The 25,810-nt window shown below is 48.2% G+C and overlaps 1 protein-coding gene across 1 annotated transcript; it reads left to right on the top strand.

Annotated features, from left to right (window-relative positions):
- Positions 1 to 13,772: 13,772 nt before the first annotated feature.
- Positions 13,773 to 14,663, top strand: TSSK6 (testis specific serine kinase 6). The gene has a single exon (XM_030018527.1). The coding sequence runs from the start codon at positions 13,830 to 13,832 to the stop codon at positions 14,661 to 14,663; it is 834 nt and encodes a 277-aa protein (XP_029874387.1). The 5' UTR covers positions 13,773 to 13,829.
- The last annotated feature ends 11,147 nt before the right edge of the window (positions 14,664 to 25,810 follow it).

Below are 25,810 nucleotides of genomic sequence, written 5' to 3'. Positions count from 1 at the left end.
CAGGTATACTTGGTATTCCGAGAGGTGAGGAGGAATTTCAGAGGGGCTGGAGAAACAGCAGTTTCTCCTTAGCCAGAGGCTGTGTCTGCCAGGAAGGAGATGATGAAAGAACATCCAAGCTGAAAACAAAGGCAGCTAGGTGGGAAATCCCCCTCATTATAAGTGTAAAGAACATTTTCCTAGTAGGAAAAGGCAGGGAAAGGAGATACAAAAAAGAAATCCTCATCTCCTCCTAAACAGACTTTTTTCTCAGCAATTCAAACCCAGAAACTCCTCTTCAAATATTCCCTCTCAGAAACCGGAGCTGTAAATTCTGCAAAGGAATGATGCATCCCACCTAGGTGTGCAAGGAACCTATGGAGAGGGACGCTAGGAGGAAAGAGAGACCGCACGGGCCATTCGTGCCGTCACCAGGTGCCTTCCTGTCACAAAGCTGGTTGCACAGAATCCCACCCGGCACAAGGCAGATCTGCCACAGAGCAGAGGGTTGCGAGTCTTTGCAAAGAAATGGCGGTATCCAAAGGATCAGGCCCTGATCCTGTATCCTCTTATACATGCTTCTCTTATGAGAAGCCTACCTCTGTGATGGCAGTTCCCTTCTCAAAGAAGCCCCTGTGCTTAGACCACCACTAGCATTACAGTGTCATGAAATACAGGACATCATCTGTCTGCCCTGTGTTGGTTTCAAGTGCTGAGGAGTTCTAAAGTGCAAAAAACTTTTTAGTCCAAGAGACAGATTAGAGAAAAATCAACATCTGATGCTGTATTCTAGCATCTAAATTAGCAATGGCCATGTTGATCTGTTCAGGTAATATCTATGCAGTTAAGTCAGGTGTTAATTTTTAATTAGATCTGCACCTCATGAAAAATTGACCACCAAACACACACACAAAAAAAAGGTGTTGCTTGAATATTTAAAAAAAAAAAAAAAAAAAAAAAAAAAAAAACGGCAGAGAGGCATATGAACCCACTTCCAGTACACGCTTTGCCAGCACACTTTGCCAGCGTGCAATGAATGCACACTGGGAGCGGCATTTTCTCCTTGCTGGGCCTGGATCCATCGCCTATTGCTCACACTGCTGATCCTGGTTGTCAGTCCCAGAGGTGTGCAGTGCTGCTCTACCACCAGTCTGACCACAACATTTGGGAGGGTCTTAGTCACTGGTGGTGTCTACTTACTCACTGGCCCTCAGGGGCTTTCTCAGCTGATGTCAAACCAACTTCTCATGTATATGTCACACGGGAAAGTAATCTGACTGTATCAGTGGTCTAATTTTGTCATTCCTGCTGTGCAACGTAAATGGGAAGCCTCTCAAGGAACTGGTAAGTGACCAAGATCTGAAGCATCTCTGGACTGCTGCTGCCATATATCCTTTGTGACCAACCAGCCTGTGTTGGCACAGGCCTGCATCGACTGGCCGTGGGTGCGAGCTGGATAAGAGACACTTGAGAGGGACACGAGGATCATTTTGACAGAGGCTTATTTTAGGCCTTACTGCTTCCTTTTGCTGCCACCATTTCTAGTTTGATCCACCAAAAAAATGGACTATTGAAGAAAATAAACATACCATAGCCAGGCAGGATATGGATCTAGGAAGACAGAGTGACAAGCAGGTTACACATTTGATTACAGTGGAATGGAGACATCAGAAAGATGTGGCCCTGGAAATGTTGCTGCACATAAGCCTGCTCCTCCAAGAATACACGTCAATATTTGCAGAGAATTCCCATGCTCTATGTACATCACAAACACATCAGGCCGGTCCTTTTCGTGGACCTTTTTCACCACTCTCCCAAACGCCCTTTTGCTTATTGTAGGGTACAGTCTGAGGCTTACGAGCTGTGCCACTGGTGAGTGGTTGAAGTCTGGTCCTCTCTTAGGTTTTCATGCCGTAGAGACCAGCGTGACTAGGCTACCGCAGGGTGATCCAAATCCCAGTCTGGATGGGGAAAGAGTTGCAAGGGTCATTAAGACTGGTGCGTCTAGATCACCTTGGGGCCTGGACACCCATGCCCAGCTCAGCCCTATACCATGGAGGAGCGCAGGATCACCACAGTCATGACTTACAGTCCAGAAGCATGAGTTACGCCCAGATGTGCATAGGGTAAAAATTCTCTTCACACTTACTTGGGTGAAATGAAATGCAGGGGTGCCTGGGGACCCTTCATGCCATAGGTGTAAGTAACCCCACGTACTAGCCCTTCCAAGTCCCAGGCTCTTCTCACCCCCTCATTCCTGTGCCCTTGTGCCTCCCCACAACCTCATCAGTCAACCGAGTCTTACACAGTGACTAAGACAACCAGTTTCTTAAACTGTGCCGGGGTTGTTGCTAGTGTTCCCATGTAGGGCAGAAGGGCCCCAGAGACTCTTTCATGTCTGCATCCTTTAGCAAAAACCTATCTGCGAAGTGATAAGATCAGAAAGTTTTTATCAGTTGTTTCTGTGACTGCAGATACCGCCTGCCCAGTGCTGTGGTTGCTTTTCCTCTAGAGCTCACATAGGCTCTAAAGGCTATGTTTTCCCTTGGGAATGAAAATAAATCACTTCAGCTGCTTTTCTTGAGGTGCTACAAAACAAACTACAGTGGAAATGTTATCATTGGTAACAGATTTAGCCTGCAGGACCCTGTGTTCATTTAAATTTTAACATTTAAAAATAGTTTCCCATGGCACCATGTAAATACAAAGTATCGCCAGCACAAGCAGATACAAATTGAGTGAAGTTATATTGCTTGAAGTTATTTATTTCTGCATTTGACAGCTCCTGATGAAACCCTGCCTCATTACTCCTCCATGCCCCCGTGTGCATTCAGGACACTGGAGCGACTCAAGAGAAGGAAGAGCATGCAGGAGACATTACCGTCTTAATGATTACACTGATGCCTCTCTCTATCACACCTACCTGCCACCCAAATACCTGGGAGGAATAAAACATTTACTATCTTGACAAACCGGTTGTGCCTGATTCACACCACTGCCAGTATTATAGCAGTCCCTAAGAGCCCAGAGATGCCATCATTGCCTTCTTGCTTACCATGCTACTGTTACACTGTTAACCTGCTGATACAGGCTTGATGGGACAGCAAAATGGGTTTTGAATCCATTATCTTCTCAAAAAAAAAAAAAAAAAAAAAATCCATTGTTTTCTCTGGAAGGGGGAACCTGCAAGTATTTTGTGTCATCCTGCCCCAAATTAACTTTAAATACACCTGCTCAGCTATATAAATAAACCAACTGGGGAAGGGGGGGAAAGATGCACAAGAGACTTCCCTGCTTTGCTTTCTGAGTGCCATGGAGATCCCACTCGGGCTCGCCCCAGTCCCTGCAGCTGGAACTGCTGCCTGCGGGGTATCAGCTGGGCTCTGCTAATGACATGCTCTCAAGGCTCACAGGCTGGCCAAGACTGAACAGATTTAAGCCACGTCCCTAGCAGAAACTATCATTCGTCCCGATGCCAGGCCTTGCCCTGTCAGACTATCGCGGCCTCTCAAATAATAGGTTTTTCCTCCTCTTCCTTTGTCCACAGAAATAATACTTTCCTAAAATATGGATACTTTCCCAAAATACTCAGCTTTAGTCCTTCCTGGCACAAACCAGCTCAGGCCACGCAGTTAAATCTTGTCAGACTTAAACCAAACTGAGAGCGGGATCCAGTAAGTAATAATCAAACAACTTGCCCCCCTGAAAAATGGAGCTACTAAATAGCAAAAAGAAAGCAGCCATTTCCTTTATGCAGGCTGAGGACAAGCAAGAACCAAGGAAACAAAGACAGCACAGAAGACATGCTGCATCCTACCTCGTGGGAGCTTAGAAAGCAAAGCAGGGAGCTGGAGAGGCCAAGAGTTGTCTTTCCAAGGAAAGAGGCTTCAGCACACAAAGCAAGGTGCACTCAGAAATACAGGGATTTCTCCCCCCCGCCCCTCCCAGTTTAACAAAGGGATGCCCGATCAAGGAAAACAGAAGATCTATCCTAGCGTTTCCCAACTGCACCTAGTTGGATAAGTGTTCCTCAAACCATGATTTTTTTTTTTTGCCTGTGCTCTGTCTTCCAAACCGATGGTGCTGCCTGGTATAGCTGGATGATGTCCAAGGGCTGCTGCCCTGTAACAGCATCATTATTTTTAGGGAGATAATGACATGGGAAGAGGGAAGGGGAGAAGCAGCAGCATGAAAGACTGACTGTCAGAGCCCAGAACAAGTTTTCAGGCCTGGCATTTAGGAAAACTCTATTTCTGATGTGAAGTAAACTAGATCTAGAAATAGACAAAGAAAAGATATGGAAGCCCACATCATCAATCTTAGAGGCTGGCTTTTCTGAGAAACCAGCTTTTAGGGTCATGGACTCATCTGCCAGGTGGCATATCTTTTTCAACTGAATCCTTACCACAGATGGGCTTTTAGCTGAATTTGTTAGAAAAACCACAAACAAACAAACAAAAAAAAACCCCAAAACCAAACCCCAAAACCACACACACAGTCTCAGATGTGTACATGCAGGAAAACTGTCACAAATGTCAAAGCCTTGTCATTTCATATCTTCCTTAAAATAGAGGTTCTTTCATAATTCTACAAACATAAGGAATCGGGGAAATGATAGGTCTGTATTACAACAAAAGTTTGTTTGTTTGTTTACCTATTTTTGTGAGTCAGAGTGGCTAGTAAAAAACAGGCAAAGTGTTTGGTCTTAGGTATCCTACCTTCAGAGCATTAACAGCAACGGTAGGGCATCAAGAGCCTTATTAGGTGTGACATGGTTACAGTTCCATAGGATCATCCCAAGTATTTGCTGGAAGTTGTGTTTTTATTCACGTTTTATTTCTTTTTAACGTTTAACAAAAGACTGTACTGCAAAAGCTAGAGGAGAAGAGAAACCAGTCACACTCCCCTCCTCTCCAGGCTATTCCTGCAGTCAGCAGGGAATTGCCATACTTAACCTCATCCTTATTTAAGGCTTCAGTCATTCTTCACACTTCTTTGCAGGAGACACCAGGGCTTTGAGACAGGCCTACCAGCAGGTGCACCGGGACTCAAGTGCACTGTGAAGGAATACAAACACCAGCTAATTAAATCTATTGTTAAAACAATTTGTTTCTTGCTGGGGCCGAGTCATCTGAAAGTGTTTAAACAAGATAGGTTTCATTTCTGAGGGCAGACTGCCATCTTCACTCGGGAGCTCCTCACCCTCCTCGCTTCTGTTATTTTAGATTTAAAGTACAGATCAGCAGCAGAATAAGGATTTATATTGAAATAATCATAAAATAAAAATCCAAGGCCAAAATTCTGAACTCTCCCTTAGAACGAGCAGTGTTTGGTGGGAAAATCCACGATTTCGCTAGGCAGCGTGAGCTCCTAGAATAAACAACAGTGGCGAATGAGCAAGGAGATCTGCAGTGCAGGAATCATAAAGGTCCATTGCTAAGGAACACCTGCCCCCAAGAGGGCACTGTGATATTATATATAATTCATGGCTTGTGAGCACCCACCGCCTGAGCAGCGGGGTGCAGGCATGCCCACCCCTCCGTCCCAGCCCAGGCTGGCATGCCTGGCCTCCATGCTCTGCAGTCACTGTCGGTAAATCAAGGGGAATGCCTGGTTTCTGCTTTTAATGGATTTATTTCCCTTTTAGGGAAACACGTGCACAGGAAAGCGGTGCAAAGCTCACTTCTCTGGAAAGCAAAGCAACAAATGATGTAATGCAGGATCTTCTGCTACTTGTGTGAGCCGATCTGTATTCACTGCTCACCCAAACCGCCCGTCCTTTTGTCTCTGCGTGTGATAAGCCTCAGCTTGCTTTGGCGGTTTTCCTCTCAGGGTTACGGCTAGTTTCTTGCTTGGTTTCTCAGGCAGTTTCTTCAAATGCCACAAAAGCCTGTCCAGTTAGATGTTAGATGGAGTAGACAGATGGAGTCTGGTCAGCAAACAGACCTTCAGACCCCATTAGCTGTCTCCAGCCTTGTTCCCAAAGTGCCTGCCTGCCTCCCTCCCTCTTTGATACATGCATACCCACACCAGCTATCTGGTCCAAGATTACCTCCTTCTGCCACTTAGGATTTGTCTTTACTATCTTCCAAATCTCAGCCTAAGCTTTCTCATCAATCTTGACAGCTCTGAAGCTTTTTGGTTTGCATGTCTAGCCTGTTCTCTCCTTCAGCTCCAGCCCTGCCAGGCGCTCGTACAGGACTGGCTCATACAGGACTGGCCAGGCGTGTGGGAGCAGCCATCTCAGCGATTAGTCGAGCACCTTCAGGAAGTGTTTTAGCACATGACTCTGGAGCAACTCATGAAATTGGCCTCTGACAACATCCATACCATTTAAAGGCATTTAAACATCTGCTCTATAGCCGTAACACTTTGCCATCAACTTTCCGACTCTGTGTACCATAGGCTGTCGTATCCTAATTACAGGCCAAGTTCCACAGTCCTTAATTGGCCACAAATTAATTACAATAGGTGCCAGACAACTAAATCTTGTTCTGAATACATAATGCTCTGTAATGAGGTTCTCCACAGGCAGGTAAGTAAATCAGTGCAAGGAAGAAATTTAAGTATTGTTCATTTGGGACGGTTAGCCACAAAACACTTACCTGCTTTTCTAATTTAATTATATCTGGATTTAATGGACATGACTTGATGTGGTCAGAAAAGCTGCTCATTTCCCAACTTTTCTCTTGACCCTTGTCACCACCCAATTCCAACTCCATTTCCACTAACCCAAGAGGCACTTGCTGTGGCTTTTGAAGTCTCTGCCTTGCTTCAAGCCTCACCTGAAGCCCTCTCCCTCCTGTCTGACAACCAGCCGTGACAAACACTGGCTAGCTCTGCCTAGGGACAGAGATAGCAGGCACACAAATACAGTAAGCAAGTTAACAGCTGTCGCAGGCATTTAATCTTTCAGCTATGAAAAGCGACTTGTCAATGCTGAAGCAACAAGGAGAGCAGAGAAATGTTCCCTGGTCTCAGGAGATGTGCAGCGCAGAGCCCCAGTTCCTACCCACACCTTTCGTAACGGCTGCCCAGTGCTGGCGGGGTATCTCGGCAGGCTTGCTGGGCTCTTTCCCTGGCCTCAAGGAGGGGCAGGAAGAACAAGCTCAGACACTTCTCTCAACCGGGCAGCCCGTCAACGCTGCACAGCCCTTCCCTTTGGCTCGTGGGGATGTTTGGAGGATCTCCCTGGTAAATGCACAGGAATCAGCCACTTGAAGGCCAAGCCAAGCGTCTGCAGCGTGGGCCAAGAAAGAAAAAGCTTCCTGGCTTTTGGAAGGCAGGTGGTGGGAAGGAGCCATCTGAACAAAGACACAGGGAGACCCAACACCTCTGGCCAGGAAAGGGCTGTGGTGAGCTCCCGAGGCTGAGCCCCCCCTCCGCTCCCAGCTCTCCCCAGCCATGCCTCCCCCCGCTCAGCAGGCATTCCAGCACTGAAAAGGAAAGCTTGCTTCACTACACAGCTGGTTTTCCTTAGGTCTGATGAGCCAGGCATGACTTTCCACTTACCGCAAGGATGGGCGCAGAAGATCTCACTCTTCTTCCTCCCTCTTTCCAGAAGAGTTTTGGTGCAAAACCTGTCAATGGCAGACCTGCCAGGAGAGTCCTCCTGGTCCTCAAGCAACCAGCATGCCAGAGCCTGCTTAACCCCTTTTGTCTCCTACTCGACTCTAGTTTATTGCCTTCAGGTTTGAGATTCTAGGCAGGTGCAGCCTGGCGATGCCAGCTGCAAAATCATGTTTGCAGGCCAGCCCATTAGCCCTTTCCATCCTTCATCTCCTTTGGCACCTACTGAGGCACTCGCAAGCTGCTCCAGGAGGTGGTAGTATGGCCTAGTGCCATATAGCCATTCCCTCTGATGGCTTACGAGCTCATTTTATGTCCCTCACGTGGTTTAAATTCTCATTTACATAAAGAGATGTTTCTGGCACACAAGGCGTGCCAGCCTCAGGTTTCTCTTTGGTGTCTGAACAACCTTTGTTAATCCAATGGACATCCACGGAGTTTTCTGTTTTGTGTTCCTCTCATCCTGCCAAATTTCTAGGAGACCTCTTACTAGTCCCACAACCAGCTTCACTAGTTTATTCTGTTTGAACAAGAGGCTAAGGGCAAGATCTGATGGCAAACAGCTGTGGGGATCACAGCTGCTTCTGAACACCAGGAATGTGAAGTTGCAGATCTCCTTATCTGCCAAAGGGATAAAAAACCCAACATAGCCAGAGTATTTTAAACAAACACCAATCCTTGAAACATGAGAGGGAAGAAAGAAAGAGAGAAAGAAAGAAAGAAAGAAAGAGAAAGAAAAAAAGAAAAAGAAAGAAAGAAAGAAGCAGCACAGTACCGAGCACAGCTTTCTGACTACCTGCGACTTTGGTTTTCTCCATTGGCAATGCTGGTGTTGCTGCCAGTAAGGAGCCATGAGACCATGGCCAAATTTAGGTTGCAGTAGTATGCACACATGCAGAGCTTTCATCAAACATTCAGAGACAAGGCTTTGTAATTAGTTTTGTACCTCTGACTTTCCAGGTCAGTTTAACACCAGTGCCTAAAATAACCTTACAGACAGCTTGATTTTGCGGGAAAGGACCTAGGGCAATGACAGCAATTCAGCTCCTGCGGCAGCTTGGATTCAGTATGCTTTTCATGGGATCTGCCCCATTTTTCCAACTGCTCGGATATCACACAGGCCAGCGATGAATTACCTTTAAATAGCTCACTGAATAGTACTTGGCAAGTAAGGGGCAAATAACACCACCAGAAAAACGAGAGTAGTTGCCAATAGTGTAATTTTCTTTACTGGCTATGCCCTATCATCTAATGAGTGGCTGTACCTGTTACAAGTTAGCCTCACCTTGGCTTGTTCCCTTTGGTACTAATACCTAGAGAGTGTAGTATAGCTCCATGGGACTAGAGAAGAATTCTTGTCTGCAAAATTTTCACCAGCCTTCAGCACCTGCAGCATCCAGGAAAATAGTGCTACAAGCAGCGGGTTTCTTTTCAGGCCGGTGTTCTCTGGGAAAGTAAACCAATCATATTAAAAAAAAATAATAAAATCCAATACAGGATAAAATATGGAAAGCTTTTGTTTAAAGAGCCTTCTTTACCCATTGCTGGCAAGCAGATCTTGGTAACTTCAGTATCTGCTAGGAAAAAATGTGGTTACCCTTTGTGCTATCTATAACAAGGCAGTCGAGCAAAAATATTAACGTTAGTTATTTTTACTTCTTGTGCAGCGGTTTGCCCATTCCCACATTCACAGGGTGCTAAGCAATAAGGTCTGGCCATAGGCTAGCCACAAAGTGGGGCACCGAGGAATTACTTGGCTGGTCTTGAAAGTTACAACCCCTGGGCAAAATATTTCTGCTTGTATGGAAATAGAGGTATTTAAAGAAATCTCAAGGGCTCCATGCAGGTACAGAGGTTATTCTACACATTGAAACTTACAGCCTCATGGCATACGGTATAAAACCATGGTTTGTTTTGGCTTCTAGGACATCTGCATTAACAGGACACATATTTTGGTACGCTTGTGCCAGCAGGACCCACATTACGCTCAACAGCGTTTGCTCACGTGCAAAATCCCTGCCCCCGAGGTGTCAATCTGCCATCAGATCAATGACAGGCACTCTGAGCCCATGTGGCCGCTCTGCCACTTCTGTCCCCATGCCAGCGGGACTCCCCGCAGCCCTGCCCCAACGGATCGCGTCACAGGACGGGGGACTTCGGGGATGATGGGATCGCAGGGAAGAGGGAGAAGTTTCCGAAGCATACATGCTCTAATGGCCATCTTGTTAGCCGAGTTGTTTGCCGTACTGCATGACAGCTGGTATCTCAGTCCAGTAATTACACTGATGTAGTACTGCCTCGCTGAGGTTCGGCAAGAGGGCAGCCACCCAAAAAGGCACCGCACAGACATGTTTGATTAACCCCAATGTTCGGACAGCAGACTGGTGATTTCCCAGCTATCAACTGCAGCACAGCCAGGATTTTCCTGCAAGAGAAGACCTAATTATTAGCAGAAAAAATCTATGGGATGATGCAGAAAGAAAAAAAAAATACCCTCCTCTGTTACATCTCATGGATTCTTTGTTCTTTTCTGGTCAAAGGTACCTGTAATACAGTGCAGAAGGTTGGAGACCTTCAGCTGCATTAGCTTCTCAGCAAGGTTGAGTTACCCCCAGGGAAAACCATATTATGAAATTGTAATGCACCCAGGACCTGGGGAGGGTTAACTCGGAACTCCTCCTGGTTTTGGTGTGAAGTGATGCCCAGCACAGCTTGGTCTCTGGTGAGCAGTCCAGCCCTGGGCGATGCAGGATGATGCACCCTGGACAAACTTACCCAGGGAGGTACATTAGCTTATGCTGAGTTTGAAAGAGGTAGGTTGCTTGTGGGGCACTTGCTAGCTCTCTGGTGTCCCTGCACTGCACAGCACCTTGAACGGTCCTTCAGGAGTTTGATCAGCCCTTTGGCAGAGGAACCGACTTCACGTCAGGCTGATGCATGACCATGCCGCCAGAGTCGGAAGACAACCCCATAATGAAAACCCTGACGGTGAGCTCCAATAATTTATGCCTCTGCAGACCAGCTCCTCCTACTCACGTACCAGATTTAACAAACCAGTAATTGCTGCCTGATTTTTAATTACTCTCGTTTACAAGAGCAATGGAACAAGTCAGTTCTACAAACACAGCTTTGATGCAAAAAATGTACCAGAGAGCTCAGAAGTTGGGCATCCTTTTATATGTTGGTACTGAGTACCCTACTAAAGTATATTGATGTGACCTAAATATTTATACCACAGGTAGCTGTACTTGAAGTGGAGGGATTGAAAGCAAAGGAGATTTTTGGTGCATTTTCACACCAATAATTGTTGAGCCAGCAGCTAACAGGGCAAAAATCTGTTTCTCTGAGATCTAAGCACAGCACAAGAAGCTGAGCTCAACTATCTTTCCTCCTCCGCTGCCTGACAGTGTCCTGCCAACCCCGAACCTCTCATTCACGCCTCTTGCTGTCTGTCGTGGGAGCTTTTTTGCAGCAGTCCCGGGCCACGCTGCGAGCTGTGGGTCGGGAGCACGGAGATGCACAGTAAAGCTGTCTGCAGCCCTGGCAGCACAGCCAGCTCGCAGAGTTTTAGCCTGGAGCCTACAGGAGGGGGAGCGTTTGCTACGATAGCTGCTCCGTCCCTGTTCTCACCAGGGCTTTCTTCCCTCCGAGGCACTGCTCAAGCCCTGCAGCCCCGGGATGCTCCTGCAGCATCTAACTGCACGGTGCTTTTTCTGGGCTTAGAGGAGGGCTTCCTGAGCCTGAAACCGTCCAGCTCAGCCAAACTTGCTGAAAACCTCCCCAAAGAGACAAGCTCCCTCGAGCAGACGGAGAGCTACCAGCAATGCGGGACTCCACAAAGTTATTCCTTACCATTGCAACACAGTTCGTAGCTGCCGCTTCGGTTTTTCTGCTGCGGTTTGGACACCACCTTTTCTGGTTATGTTATTATGGGAGGCTTCAAAGAGGTTTCTCGTAAAGGAGGATTTTACCTGTAGGCTTTGGGAACGCACCTATAACGTGAACTCCCGTTCCTGTTCTAAAAGATACACTGAGCGCCAGCCAAACCCCTATAGATAGCTACGCACACATCCTTCTCTCTGTCAGAGCGTGCGACGATGGCATTTTCCAGAGGTGCTCGCTAGTAAGCGGGGAAGGGGTGCCTGGTCTAAGCATTCTCCCTTGTAAAAATGCCCATGTTGGTTGAGTTATGTTTAGCCACCACAAAGTTCCCAGCTCCTGTGAAAAGGCCAGCTCAGAGCTCTGCTGAAGTCACTGTGGTTATGACTCACGGGCTGAGGAGAAGTGCCAGGAAATCATGTGTATCCAGCAAAATGGCTTTCTGCATCTGGCCTACTGATTGCTAGGTGGGATTTTTTTGTGTTTAAGTAACAGCAGTTTCTGAACGGGAACGTCTGGAAACGGCTTCTTTCTGCTCCACTTCAGAAGTAAGAAATCTGGGGGCATTTATTTGATGGCTCAAACAGAAAGAGAGCGTTGGCTGGGTCACGTCCTGCACCTCTGCGTGCATGTGGGATTCCGTCCACTCAGTCTCCGTGCAGACATCAGCCCCGGGCATAGCCCTGGCCGTCACGTGGGGCCTCCGCTCTCTTCAGAGGAGATAAGGATGGACCGAGGACATTCCTCAGTGGCCAGCATAGAATCGTAGACTCATAGAATAATGTGGGTTGGAAGGGACCTTTAAAGATCATCTAGTCCAACCCCTCCCTGCAATGAGCAGGGACATCTTCAACTAGATCAGGTTGCTCAGAGCCCCGTCCAGCCTGACCTTGAACGTTTCCAGCCAGGGTAGCCTCTGCACAGGAGCAAATCCTCCATCGTGCAACGTACATGCGGCTTGCCTGGCCTTTTGCCAGCATGCCTGATGGTGCGTGCCTGATGATACATGCCTGGCAACTGCGTTTCCACCGCACGTCGAACTCCCATACTTCCAACTGGCCTGTAGAAATAGCGTCTGAAGTGAGAAAGTGGTTTGGTTTTGACTCACAACTTCTACAGTAGATAAAACTCGACGTGACGATTACATTACTTGCCCTTAGGAGTCCGGGCAAAGCACCTCCGCGGCACACATAGACCTGTTTGCAGTTTTTAATTAATTTAATTTCCTCACATTACATCAGAACACTGACAAGATGAGAAAGATTTTCTTCCATCTTTGGTTGAGTCTTATTCCTCTTTAGAACCGATTTGCAGAATGAAACATATATTCAGAAATTAAAAATAGAATTTAGGTTGGTATTTAGGAAGACGGACATTTTGTGGTCCTAGGCTCCTTTGTACAGCTGGAAAGGAAATGTGGTCTCCACAGGGAGGACAGGATCCTCAAGCAGCTTAAAAAAACCCAGCACAAACCAGAAACAACTGTTTGTGAGAGCCAAGGATGTAGCACCCGGAGGAAGGAGCTGACACCGGCCTGAGGTGCAGCATGCAATGGGAGGGACACTTTGCTCCAGAGTGGATGTTGCGACCCAGCCCAGCTACCTTCTGCTCCTGCCCCATGCTTCAATAAACTGTCACCTTATGGCAATTAAAACTGACTAAAAGCATTTTAAAAATCTAAATTACAGAAGCTCTCTGAAGGATCTCTGGTCTCACTCCTTCTCTGGAGGTCTCCAAAATATCATTCTGGTAAAAACAGAGGGAGAGCAATTCCAACTTTGAGAAACTGAAAAGCTGCTTCTTCTGAAAGATGCATTTAAAGTTGCCTATCCACATCACACAAAGTCAGAAAGCCTACCTAGTAAAATAGCTCTCTGCACCATCTTCATAAAAAAGTAAATATTTACAGCCAGCCAAGGTGGTTTGCAGTTAGGGACAGTAGAAATCACTCCTTTGTACCACTGTGCACTTTTGATTTTAATATACCTAACACCCCGCAGAAAACTGGTATAAGTCCCCAAATGGATTCCTCATCGCAGAAAGCTGACATTTGAACTCTCATCATGTGAAGAGCCCTGTTTTGAAAACTCAAGTGAAGAGCCGGAAAAGGTAAAAACTCTAAAATATCCACCCATGGGAGTTCTCCCCCTGCGTGTACATGGGCATGCCTGGGACACCTGTGAGCAGGGGGGACCCACCAGGCACCCTTGTCATCTCACAAAGGTGCTGCCACACAACACTCCACTCCATCATAATACCGGGGTGAGCCCTGGAGCCCACAGAGGCACCCATGGGACCATGGGCGACAGCGAAGGTCAACAGCTGCCACACACCATGTATTAAAGCTTTCAGATCCTGGAACAAAACACCAGCTTCGATTAAGCCCATCGGGATCACACATCATGCCAAAAAACAACGCAGGAGAGAAGCTACTTTGTGAGCTGGGCTACAGGCTGGGTCACACATTAGGGGAGGGCAGCTTCTCCAAGGTGAAAGCGGCCACCTCCAACAAATACAAGGGCCCCTTAGCCATCAAGGTGGTGGACCGGCGACGAGCACCCCCAGCCTTCGTGTACAAGTTTCTGCCCCGGGAGCTCTCCATCGTGCGCAAGATCCGGCACCCCAACATCGTGCGCATCTTTGAGCTCATCGAGGTCTGCAATGGGAAGCTCTACATCGTGATGGAGGCGGCAGCCACTGACCTGCTGCAGGTGGTGCAGCAGCTGGGGAAGCTGCCCTGCGTCCCCAAGGCCCGGGACATCTTCGCACAGGTCGTGGGGGCCGTTCGCTACCTGCATGACCGCAACTTGGTGCACCGGGATCTCAAGTGTGAGAACGTGCTGCTCACCGCTGATGGCCGCCGGGCCAAACTTAGTGACTTTGGTTTTAGCAAGGAGGCCAACAGCTACCCGGACCTGAGCACCACGTTCTGCGGGTCGGCGGCCTACGCTTCCCCGGAGGTGCTGATGGGCATCCCCTACGACGCCAAGAAGTACGACATGTGGAGCCTGGGGGTGATGCTCTACGTCATGGTGACCGGCTACACGCCCTTTGACGACACCCACATCCGCAGCATGCCCCAGCAGCAGCAGAGAGGGGTGCTGTACCCGGAGGGGCTGCCCCCGCTGCCGGAGCCCTGCCAAGCCCTCATCACCCAACTGCTCCAGTTCAGCCCGGCCTCCCGGCCGGGTGTGGAGCAAGTGGCCAAGAACAGCTGGCTGAAGGGGGACATCTGAAGGAGCAAGCCCTTCCCAGAGATCCCGGGAGAGCAGTAACAGTTTAGTGCAATCAGTGCTGTAGTAGAAAAGCATTTCTGTGGTTTACTGATCATTTTGAGCCCTGGGGTGCCTGTATGTGGAGCTGATCGAACTTCAAGCACCGGCAAGGCTATGTGCTCTCCGAAGGTGGCCAGATCCCTCCACAAAGGAGACACGTGAGCCTGCTGTGGGTTGGGTTTCAAGACACAATGACCGTGCTGAGCTAGCAGCTCAGCTACGTTAAGAGCAAAGCGTGGGGCTGCTTACACCAGCAGCGGCTGCCCAACCGCAGCGGGGACCTGCACCCCCCGCCAGGCAGGTCGGGGCTCTCCCATGGAGCCAGCGTGGCCAGGGCAGGGTGGCAAGGTGCAACGTGCACCAGCACAGTCCTTTATGTCGCCTGCTCCCTACTACATGTAATGAACACCGAAAACCCCGCGCAGCTACCCCTCTCTGCTGCTCCCCACCCTCTGTATCCACAGGGCACTGCCCAGGACTGCAGAAGGAAAGCTGCTCTCACACGGGTCTTGGCTTGTCCTCAACCCTATTTGCCACCAAACTGTATTTGAGCTGATGGGCGGGGAGAAGTAGCGGTCCTGCAAATCACTACCGCAGAGAAAATTTCGCATTGTTTGTATACCACCATTTAGATCTCACAGTGATATTCACAGCCCAAATTCACAGCAGGATCTTTGCGGGCAACTGGACAGCATTACCGAGCCAAAACTTTTGGTGTGGGCTTGACATCCACGCCTTACATTCAACTACATCTCTCAGATATTGATTCGTACCAACATTTGAAATCTCTGCCAAAAGATATTTGATGAGAAGGAAATGCCACTTACCATGGAGAACCTGAAATGGGAAACAGATAAAGATATAAAGGAGCACTGCTTTGCTAACACCTGCTGTCCAGCTTCCATGTAGAAACTTACCAATTACTCTGAATGCAACCCCCAAAATCTACTACAGATCCCTACTGGCAAGTGCCATTTTCAAAGGGTTAATTAAAGGTAGGAGCTGGCATCTGAAATGTGCTTTCATGAGACATTTCAAATCCCCTTTAAACAATCTCCAATCTAGCTGCCACCAAAACTGAAGTCAAACAGAAGATTTCCAGTTGGGTGGTCCGCCAGTCTTCGTGCTGCTGGTGCCACGTGAGCTAACACAACACAGCCCTGGCAGCAGCTCCCGCAGCCAGGCTACTTCTTACATGAGCAAACCAGCGCACATGGTTCTGCTGGAAGAGAAGGAAACATCTTTGGCAAAGCAAACATTTTGGGTCTATTAAAAGCAGCAGTTTAAGTAGAACAAGATGTGGCAGTAGAGCCAGCCCAAGGCTTTTCAGCACGCGGGCTACAATGAATTTTGCCACCCCCAGAATGAAGATTTATTTTGTTCTTCTCTCTGCAGCTGCAAAATAAAACTTCATAGCAGCAGCAAAGTCCAAAGTAGACAGAGTAAGGGATAGGAAGGGCGTCTTGGGGCCATCTGTGGCTGGTGAAACAGGCTTGGGAAGGATCAGGAGGATGCTGGGGATGGAAAAGGAGAGAAGTCGTAAGGATGTGGGAAGCGAAGAGGCGGATTTCAGGGCAGTGAGATTTGCTCAACTCTCCTTTTCCTACTCGCCTTCCAACCACCCTGTCAGCCTCATCCCTCCGCAAAGCCACCACTGTCCTTTGGGAGAGCTGCCCAATCCACACCCCAGGATATCCAGGTACCTTCTCAGCTCCATCCCCTGCCTCACTCCAGCCCTTGCTTACCTCCAAGCACCTCCCCACAACCTGGGAAGCAGAAACCCGGTGCCAGACCTGGTGCTACTGTGTTGCCTCTCCTTTTGCTTTCTTTTAATTTTCTTTCATTAAAGACACAGCTAATATAAAATGAGTCATTCTGAAACCCAGACCCTATTAATCTCCCCTCAGCACCACATTCTCCTAAACAATTACATCTGTTGAGGACATGAGTTGAGACAGATGACTAATGTTTTGCAAGCATGTACCCCCTTGAGTGGCTTGGGAAAGCAGCCGGGGTTCAAGTGGCGAGTGATTTGAAGGAGCCACAGGAGGCTCGTAAGGCTGCCCGGCAGCCCTCGCCTTCGCCACGCAGATGGTAATCTCACAGGACCCAGCAGTAACGATCTCAGAGCAGTCCCGAGACTGTGAAAATAGTCCATTACAAGTCTAATTATGCAGATTAAAAATAAAAATCACAATTAAAGACTCTGAACCAATTCTTCTCTAATTTGCACCAATGGGGAACCAGTTCTGAAGGAGAGCAGAACCAGAGGGCTTGAGCAGGCTGGGGAGGAGGGTCCTCAGCCGTGCCCCGGCAGCGGGGCCGGGGCCACGCTCTGCGAGCATCCCTCCCCTCCTGGCTCTGCATCTGCTAAGCCTGCTGCTTCCCTGGGCTTGTTTCCTCCTCAGGAGGGTAGAAAAGCTTTTTAGCCTTCCTGGGAGGTGCACGGTCAATGGAAGTGCCCTTTCCCTGACTTCTGGCAGATGAGCCCTGCTATCCCGGCCGTGAATCACAGCGCCCTACATTTATGGGAGAGCCCTTGAACTTTGAATGAGCACCCGTGGGAGGCATAAACAGCCACACTGGGTTATCAATATCCCTCTCAGTCCCACCGGTGTCGTTCTGCAATGTGACTCTCTCCTCCTCAGGCTGTTTGTAACGTACTGGTGCGGTACGATCTGGAAATGAAGGGTCCTGTCTAATACCAGCACTGAATAAATAACTTTCAATGGGGGAGCTGATCACCGTGCAAGATACACAATAAATATATTTTATTTAATCTTTCTTCAAGGACAAGAAGGGAAATGTTCAGAGACTGTATAAGGCAGCTCTGTGATATGCCACTGTCTGGCTCCTGTTGGCTTTCTACATGGTCTGAGCGTTACCCCGTCCACAGCCCTGTCATCCGCTGTTGTCATGCCCTATGTCACCCAACAGGCTCACTGGAAAGTCCTCCAGCTTTTTAGACCCATGTCTTGAAATCAGTTAGAGGGACTCTCAAAAAGGTACTCAGCAGAATAGAGTGTTTAGCATTTTCTCGAGATATTTTCTAAGCATCTTGAAGCAATTTTACCCCATTGAATCCGAGAAGAGCTTTAATAATTTCAAAGACGTCTTCCAGACTTTTAGCATAACTTTCCTCCCACTGGTCTTTTGTCCAAATTCAGCATCACCTTGCCTGCAATACAGTCTTTATTTTGGGCAAATGAAAGGAAGGGAGATAATTCACTGCACGTTGACATTAAAGCTCCCCTTTCAGCTAAGCAAAATTTGCTTTCAAGATTTTAGGTCAGAGCTGATGCGCCTGATAAGCTTTAGGACTCAGCTATTTAAAAGTCTACATGTTACAAAACTCTGGAGATAAGTATATTCATGAATTGTGGGAAAACACTGCTGGGTAATCAAACACCTCATGTATTCCTGCATTAACTCTCGAGCTGGCTCTCTCAGGGCTGTACATTCCTGCCTACAGCGAAGCCGGGCTGCCCAGCCTGCAGCTAATGACCTGCTTCAATTACCCTTGGCCGAGCCAGCGCGGGCAGGTTGGGTGAGAGATGTACCTGAGTGCCCCTGCCTCATTGGGAAGGCAAAGCTTTCAACAGGCAATTTAGCAAATAAATATACCTCACTCTGCTTGAATACATTAACCTTTCCATAAATGCAGTCTTTAGTGCTAGCAGCCTTTTATCCAGCTACCTAGCGTCCTCCTCTCTCTTTTCAGACTCCATGCTGTACCAAGTTACAGGTCGCCATGCTGTTGTGTGCATCTTAACCCTTCTTCAGTTCAAGATCTCCTTCTCTTCTCTTTTCACAGTCCACTGCTCTGCGGGTCTCTACACTTACTTGGCTGTTGGAACAGATAGGGAGGGAGAAAGGGGGCAAACATTTTCCCGTCTTAAGCCATTTGATTATATTAAACGTAATTTTTAAAAAAAAAGCTAATAAGAGGTTCTCACCAAAGGACAGGATTCGGAGGCGCATAATTTTCCTCGAAGACAAGAAGCTTTCTGTGAGTAATATTTTCATTTTCACAGCACCTAGCAAACATTAATCCTCGCACTAGCACCAAGTGGTAAATAGTATTCTCCCCGTGCTATAGTGAGCAGACTAAGTGGCTTACCTCAAGCCAAGAGGATTTCATTTTACATTACAGTTCAAAACTTCCTGGGCCTCCAGTCTTCTGGTCAGATCATGACTCCGTCTTGAAATGATAATAAATTCAACAATATCTGATAGCCTGGAAAGGCATGTGAATTCCCTCTTCCAAAACTGCTTCCAAATCAATCTCGTTTTATCTCATAAATGAATGAAAGGAAATATACTACAAAAGCAGGTGGCTAGAGCTTCTTTTCCGTGCTCAGAATATGGGATCCAAATTTCTTAAATGCATTTAACACCCCTTTTCAACAGTCTACGGGATGTAATGTGAGCCCAGGTTGCCCAGAGAGGTGGTGCCATCTCCATCCTTGGAGATTTTTAAGGCCTGACTGGACAAAGTCCCAGGCACCCTGGTCTTATCTCAGAGCTGACCCTGCCTTGAGCAGGATGTTGGACTGGAGACCTCTGAGGTCCCCTCCCACCCGTGTTCCTTCTCACGTTATTATCAGCCACAGCAGCAACCATCAGATTCCTTGAAGGTCATAAGTGGTGTTTCTTTCTCTCAGTTGACAGATGTTCAGTATATTCAGGTAGCACCTAAATGTCACAGGAGCCCTATTAGGAGAGGTCCTGTGTACGGATGTTATTGATCATCCCTGCTGCAGAAGATCTCGCCTCTTAAATGAGAGGCACCTTGGCCACAGGAGAGGACCTTCTCTTGGACCATGCAATCTGTTGGCAGCCTCACAAAGAACAAACGGTAGGACACCATGGTGATCTCTTTGCCTCACATATTACCTAGCATCAGAGAAGCATTTCTGGGCAGCAGAGCTCACAGGGTGCTTTACAAGACAAGTGATTCCTGCCAAAAAAATAGGAATCTCATTGAAAGCCTCTTAGCAAACCAATTTAACAGCAATAACGAGACAAGGTCAATAGCAGCAGCATCAGAGTCAGCACGGTAGCTGACGGGTTCACAGATCACTTTGCACCCTTGCAGGAGTGTATTTACAAAGGGGCCGGATCCCACCACATGCCGAGAGCTCTCAAATCCTACTAAATGGTTTTAAAGTAAAGAGTAGCTGAGGGAACTGAGCACCATCAGACAAGCCCTTAAGAAATCCCTGACCACTCCTCCTCCATATGGTCACTTTGCTTATTCTCCATGTACTGTATTGACCCACTGGAAGTGTAACTGGCAACATCGTTTTTTTCATAATGCTCTGCACAGCGCTGTCATATAAGTATGTTCCCCAGAGAGGGACAAATGCACCATTTCCATTAAAACCTTAATTAAAAATACAGCTGGAGCATTCACTGCAGCTAACATGGCTTTAGCTTGAACTCAGACATTGGCATCCCCAGCCTGAAGGCTGGTGAGATGTTGGAGTTCCACCACAAGTACAAGGTAGGGCTCGGTGGGTGCAGGCAAAAGGGGGTTTGCAAAAAGGAGAGGCAAGATTAGCACAGCGCACTGGCTGCTACGTCCTCCTAGCAGAGCACAGCGAACAAACCACCTCACCCAGGGGACACCAACGAACCAGACAACACTCTCATTAATTACAAGCAAAAAACCCAAAATACACATTGTTGTCTCAAATATAATGATAATCCTTGGCTCCTCATTTGCATGTTCATCAGCTTGTTATTAGCACAGCTATTATGGAAGACCTAAAACACACAATCATGCACATATGCACCCAGTCATTTCCTGTAACAATAGCTTCCTTTCTATTTGACATATTTCTCCCCTGTCTGGAAAATGGTTCGAACTGCGCCATCCAGGGCAAACTATAATTGATGAATAAATCTCAAGGAAAGCAGCCTTGCTTTCTGTGCGTGATACAGCCAATTATCTTTTCCAATACTGAGAGCTATGTTTTTTTACTGGTGATGGATCCAGGGAATTGCTGGAGGAAGGACCCATGGGAGGGTTGGACCTACTACACACAGCCTTCAGAGAAATACACATATTCCTGTAAAGAGGGGGAGAAATATCACAAGCAAGTCCTCACAGACAACAGGTCTTCAAACCACTGTGTCGGAGCAGAAGGAAACTACTGCTGCTGAAGGAAGCACCCGTCGTGCAGAGGGGTGGCCCAGGCACAGGCGAGGACAGACCTCCTGAGTCCGAGAAGGGAGGATGGGGAACGATGCGCCCGGCGAAGCAGCGCGGCCGCAGGCAGGGTCAGCGGCGGTGGCACGGGGGAGCTGGGGACGGGGAGGCAGAGCTCAGCTAGCCTGGGTGAGCAGGACAGCCGCTTGCTTGTGTACATCTTGAGCTGATCGTGCAATAGTTTCGGATTCAGCGGCGTGGTTAACTATGAAGACGTGAGCGAGAGACATTACTCAGGGCAGAAAGATATTCAGGACATTCCCTGGAGGAAATCTGCCGTGGTGGCTGTAGCCTTTCCTGTAGCCACCATGTATTTCATTTCATCTTCACGGCAGAAAAAGCAACTTCAGTTTTCTATCTTTTGTTAGACTATTTCAGGCAGCGCCTGGCAGGAAGACATTCATGGAGACAACTGTGCTGGTGGTTTTGGGACGGAGCATCAGTCTGTCAGCAGATTAAATCTATTACAAATGCTATTCTCAAGACATTGTGCAGGATCTAAACTTCAGACCAACAGCTCAGCACAAACTTAATTTCATTATGAAACTGGAGCCTTTTCATATTTCATCTATAACACTTCTAAAACATTTGTGTTTTTCATTGCACCCTGCTCCATTTCTTTGGTTTTACTCTACCCCTAAATTTGCTGTGTGCCTCAGATTTTTACATGAGCAAGGAACAGCTGCACCTCAGATGCTTCGCTAGCAAAACTCTACAGCCACACAGCCCCACAGCAGTCAGGGAGGACACAAAAACGGGCATCAGCTGATGACCTGTCTGACAGCAGGGGAGCAACAGAGGTTTTGGTAAGTGGGTTGGTGGGTGTGTGGAAATTGCTATCAAGCAAAAAGCATCAGAGGAGACTGGCATGTAGGACCAGGACCTTAACCGAGTGCGTACATTAAAATGCTGACTAACTCAGTTATCAACTCTGCTGAAAGTTTAAATATTGCTGGCCTCCAGAATGAATGGTCAGATAAAACAAATTGCTATATTGAGTCATGGTTGAAATCATCACCCACAAAAAGATCATCACAATGCATCACTGAAGTCGAGCTCACGTTTCCAAGATCTTCCCCTAAATTTATCGGCAAGAAAATTTTAAATAAGTATACGTGTCTGCAGAGCTGCAATTCATGCCAGAAGGGGACAGAATCTATAGCTAGTTCCAGTACCAGAGAAATACAAAAAACAGCACAGAGAAGGGTAGTTTTTGTAACGGTGACATTTTTGCCGGTAGTAGGCAGACTCAGGTCACTTGTACGTGTTTAGCGTCTGTCAAACGATGAGGGCTGTTGCTGGCTTGCAAAGCACATGCGATCTCACCCTGGGCACACCAAACATTTCCATAGCTTGTCATTACCCATGGCTTTTATCATCTCCACCACCAGATTTGCAATTCATTACTGCAGCATAAGGAGACTGTAGCAAATCTTCTCCTCTCGCCACCAAAAAACCCCACTTCCACTCATTAAAGTCTGAACTTCTCAAGCGGGACCTGACCTCACCGAGCACTGCGGTGGAGGAGAGCCCTGGGACGTTGGCTGGCCTCGAGCCTTCTGCCTAGAGGCAACACGCAGAGTACCAAACCCTTGCGCGGTGGTTGCCCCCCGGTTGCCCACGCACTGAGGAGGGAAGGTCAGTACCGCACCTCGCGGTGCCGCGAGGAGACAACGTCGGAAAGAAATCAACAGTGGCGTAGGCTAGGCATGGGCAGTAGAGGACTGCTGCTGTCAACGATGGGCTGTTGTGGTAAAGATCTCGGTGTTGCCGCTACGCGTCTTGTGAGCTAGCTTTCCCCACAGTTTAAAAAAAAAAAGTTCTACAAAGACAAACTCGCAACAACCAGCGACACCAGGGAACAAACTATGAGGTTCAAGGAGTGCGGGAGACTGTTCATGTCGATGGCTAGTGGTCAGTTCAGCTGCTGCTGGGGCTGGGGAGCCTGGAAACGTGGCTGCTCGGAGCTGGCAGAGGGAGGAAGGGTCATAAGAAAAAAGCCCCGAGGCCCACGGAAGGTTGAAGAACACACACACAAAAAAAGAGCACGCTGTGTCCAAAGAAAGTTCAACAATTTTCCCAGCTCATTGGATTGTGGGAACTTTGCTTTTCCAGGGAATAACTATGCTATTTTTAGCATTTTTATTATTCAATTTGTCACGAGCCATCCCAGGAGACTATCAACAATCGGCTTCAAGCAGCATCTGACCACAAACACTTCTCCACATGTGATTTAGAACATCTGGAGCGAAGGAATCGGCTTTCAAAGCATGCCAGCACTGTGCTGCCTCCCCACATTTCTTCTCCTTCCTTCCATCTTCATGTCCCTTGTCAGACTACGCGTAGAAAGCGGGCTCAAGAAGCCAAGCTCAGAGGCCCTGACAATCCATCGTCACTCTGTATTTGCTGTAAGCGCACGGGGAGAGCGGACACCGCCTGCTTTGAAGAGGAGCGCGGTCGGGGCCTGCTGGCAGCACATTCCCCACGCTGCCGAGCTGCAGTGATTTATACGTCACGTCCCCTAACGATGGGAGATGCGATTCTTGGCCTGCAGATGGGCCAGCGTGAGGACTCGTGCCAAAGCGTGCACGCTGCATATCGCATCCGCAGACCCAAAAAGGAGGCGCGTGCTTCATAGCAGCTGTAGGTACTAGCTCTCTATATAGTGCATGGATTTCTCCAGCAACCCGGGGAAACCTTTTCACCAGAGCTATCTGGCAGGTAAACTGTAAATTCACAAAGCAGTTCTTCAGCAAGCCTGAGGAGGGAATGGGAAGATACGAAAAAGGAATCCAGGCAAATAGCAGAGGAAATGACATTATGATCCCAGCTGGAAGCTCTGTAATGATCTGCTCGGTGTTTGCGCAGAAACCTGCATGAGGGCGGGGAGAGGTCCTGGCCCCCGCGGAGCTGATGAGAATTTTATCATCAGCTAGAGGGGTGTGAAGGTTTCACACAGTCATTAATTTTGTGTTCATCTTTAATTTCTCTGAATGATCCACACGGATGTGGTGCAATCATGCAGCAGTCTGCATTCACACCACCTTCTGCCTTGCACGTCTGGCTTCTCCACGCGGCTTCCAAAAGCTGTGCTCATTAGGACATGTGCTGTGGTGCTACCAGCGCTCCCCAACCAAGTCCCATACAAATCCTGGTTTGTAACAAGAAAGTCAGCACCGGGGGAGAGAGAAATCTTGAACTGCACTTTGTAAAGAGCCGGTGACATCGCAGCAGGACCTGTATCTACTTCTTGTTCTCCTTTATATGTTCTCAAAGAACAGCTGGAAAAATTCGGGGACATTCGTCTGTCTTAAGTTAGAAAACCTGGGATTTTGGCACACAGTGTTTTTTAAGAGAGCTCAGGAAATCCTTGAAACCCATTATGACCGCAGAAAGTACAACGGCTATCCCAGCACGTGGTTTTGCATCACGCCTGAGCTGGAGTCACAGCTCCCCACGTCCCATCACCCCATCCAGCCCCACGGGGCTGCGCGGGGACCGCGTCCCCCCAGGGAGCTCCTGTCGTGGGGTGACTTCTCGGCCCTTGTAGCACGTGGTCCCGGCTCACCGCAGGGTCAGGGCAGCACGGCCGGAGCCGCGGGCAGGGGCCGTGGGCAGGAAGGGCCAGACCATGCTGCTGCGGCAGCAGGAAACGCGCGGGTTCAGCTCATGCTGAAACGTGAAACCGTGGCCTCGGTTTTACTTTTCCAGCCATTTTTAGGAAAGAAACAGCTACAAATACAGGTCTCGTTTGTAGTTGCTAAGATCCATTTTGTTTCTTTTTTTTCAATACTGAGAACTGTTTTCAACTCCATTACTAATCAGTTCACTCTAAAAGAAACACCCTAAAAATGAGGAAATTTGTCCCTCTGTGTAAAATTACATTTTTTCACGAGGAAAAAGACACACCCTTAAAGCCACACCAACCTTTATGTCACACAGTAAGTGCAAGAATCCCCAAAAACGAAGAAAGTCAAAAAAAAAGAAAAAAACACCTGAATAAAGGCTTCCACAAGAGAGCAGGCTCTACCTCCAAGGAACAAAGCGGCCAAATCCCTCAGACGATGAGAAATTGCATCCAGTTGGACATGCCAGGCCGAGGCTGTTCACACACCGTGCACGCTTTCATTTCTTTGCAGTACCTACGTTCACGCACTCTGGTTGAGGACACCAAAAGCAGCTTTCCAGGCGCCATGGTGAGAGCAACGTTTCCTCAGTGCTGCCCTGCCACGTCCCAGCAAATGCGTTTCCCACCGATTAAAGTTGTTGTCGGTATTGAACTGAGCAACGACAAACTCCAAAAGCCGCATGCTGAACCTCACAAGCTACCTGTGAAGCACGAGTAAGACAGCTGCCATTTTGACCGACACTGGTTGTGGAGCCCAGGTCTTCGAGACTGAAGATGCAAAGCGGCTAAACCCCAAGGCATATGGCTGCCGTTCAGTTGTCACTAACAAACTCCTGATGCCTTGCAGCTCAAGCACCTTTTCCAGATGCCTCTTACCCATATCCTGCTTTTGATTTGGTCTGCCTTCAGAAAAGATTTCCTGCTCCCCCTTACATCCATCCCACCAGTTTCTAGAAGTTCCCCCGCAAGCGCGACCGAGCCCTGGCAGAGCTGGGCAGAGAGGTCTCGGGCAAAAGGGGGCTGTAAGACGTGCCAGGGTAACGCCAGAGAAGGGAACGTCTGGTGGTGCAAAACCGAGCACGAGGAGAAAGCCATACCAAGGGAAGGCTCTAAATAACACCAACGGACCGGGATTAGCACAGCAGCACAAAACCAGTTCAAATCTACAACAGGCTTTGCTCCACCCTGGCTGGAGGAAGATGTTGGCCCCCACCCACGGCATCCCAGGGTCTGGCAGCTGGAGAAGACGTTCTCCTCTCTTTAGAA

Source organism: Aquila chrysaetos, chromosome 6, assembly GCF_900496995.4.
Source record: "Aquila chrysaetos chrysaetos chromosome 6, bAquChr1.4, whole genome shotgun sequence".
Lineage (NCBI taxonomy): Eukaryota > Metazoa > Chordata > Aves > Accipitriformes > Accipitridae > Aquila > Aquila chrysaetos.
The sequence above is the reverse complement of the archived record's forward strand: the minus strand, read 5'-3'. Positions and strand labels throughout refer to the sequence as shown.

Bases quoted from the DNA above. Each gene is read 5' to 3' on its own strand.
- TSSK6 (XM_030018527.1), top strand. From the start codon at position 13,830: ATGCCAAAAAACAACGCAGGAGAGAAGCTACTTTGTGAGCTGGGCTAC.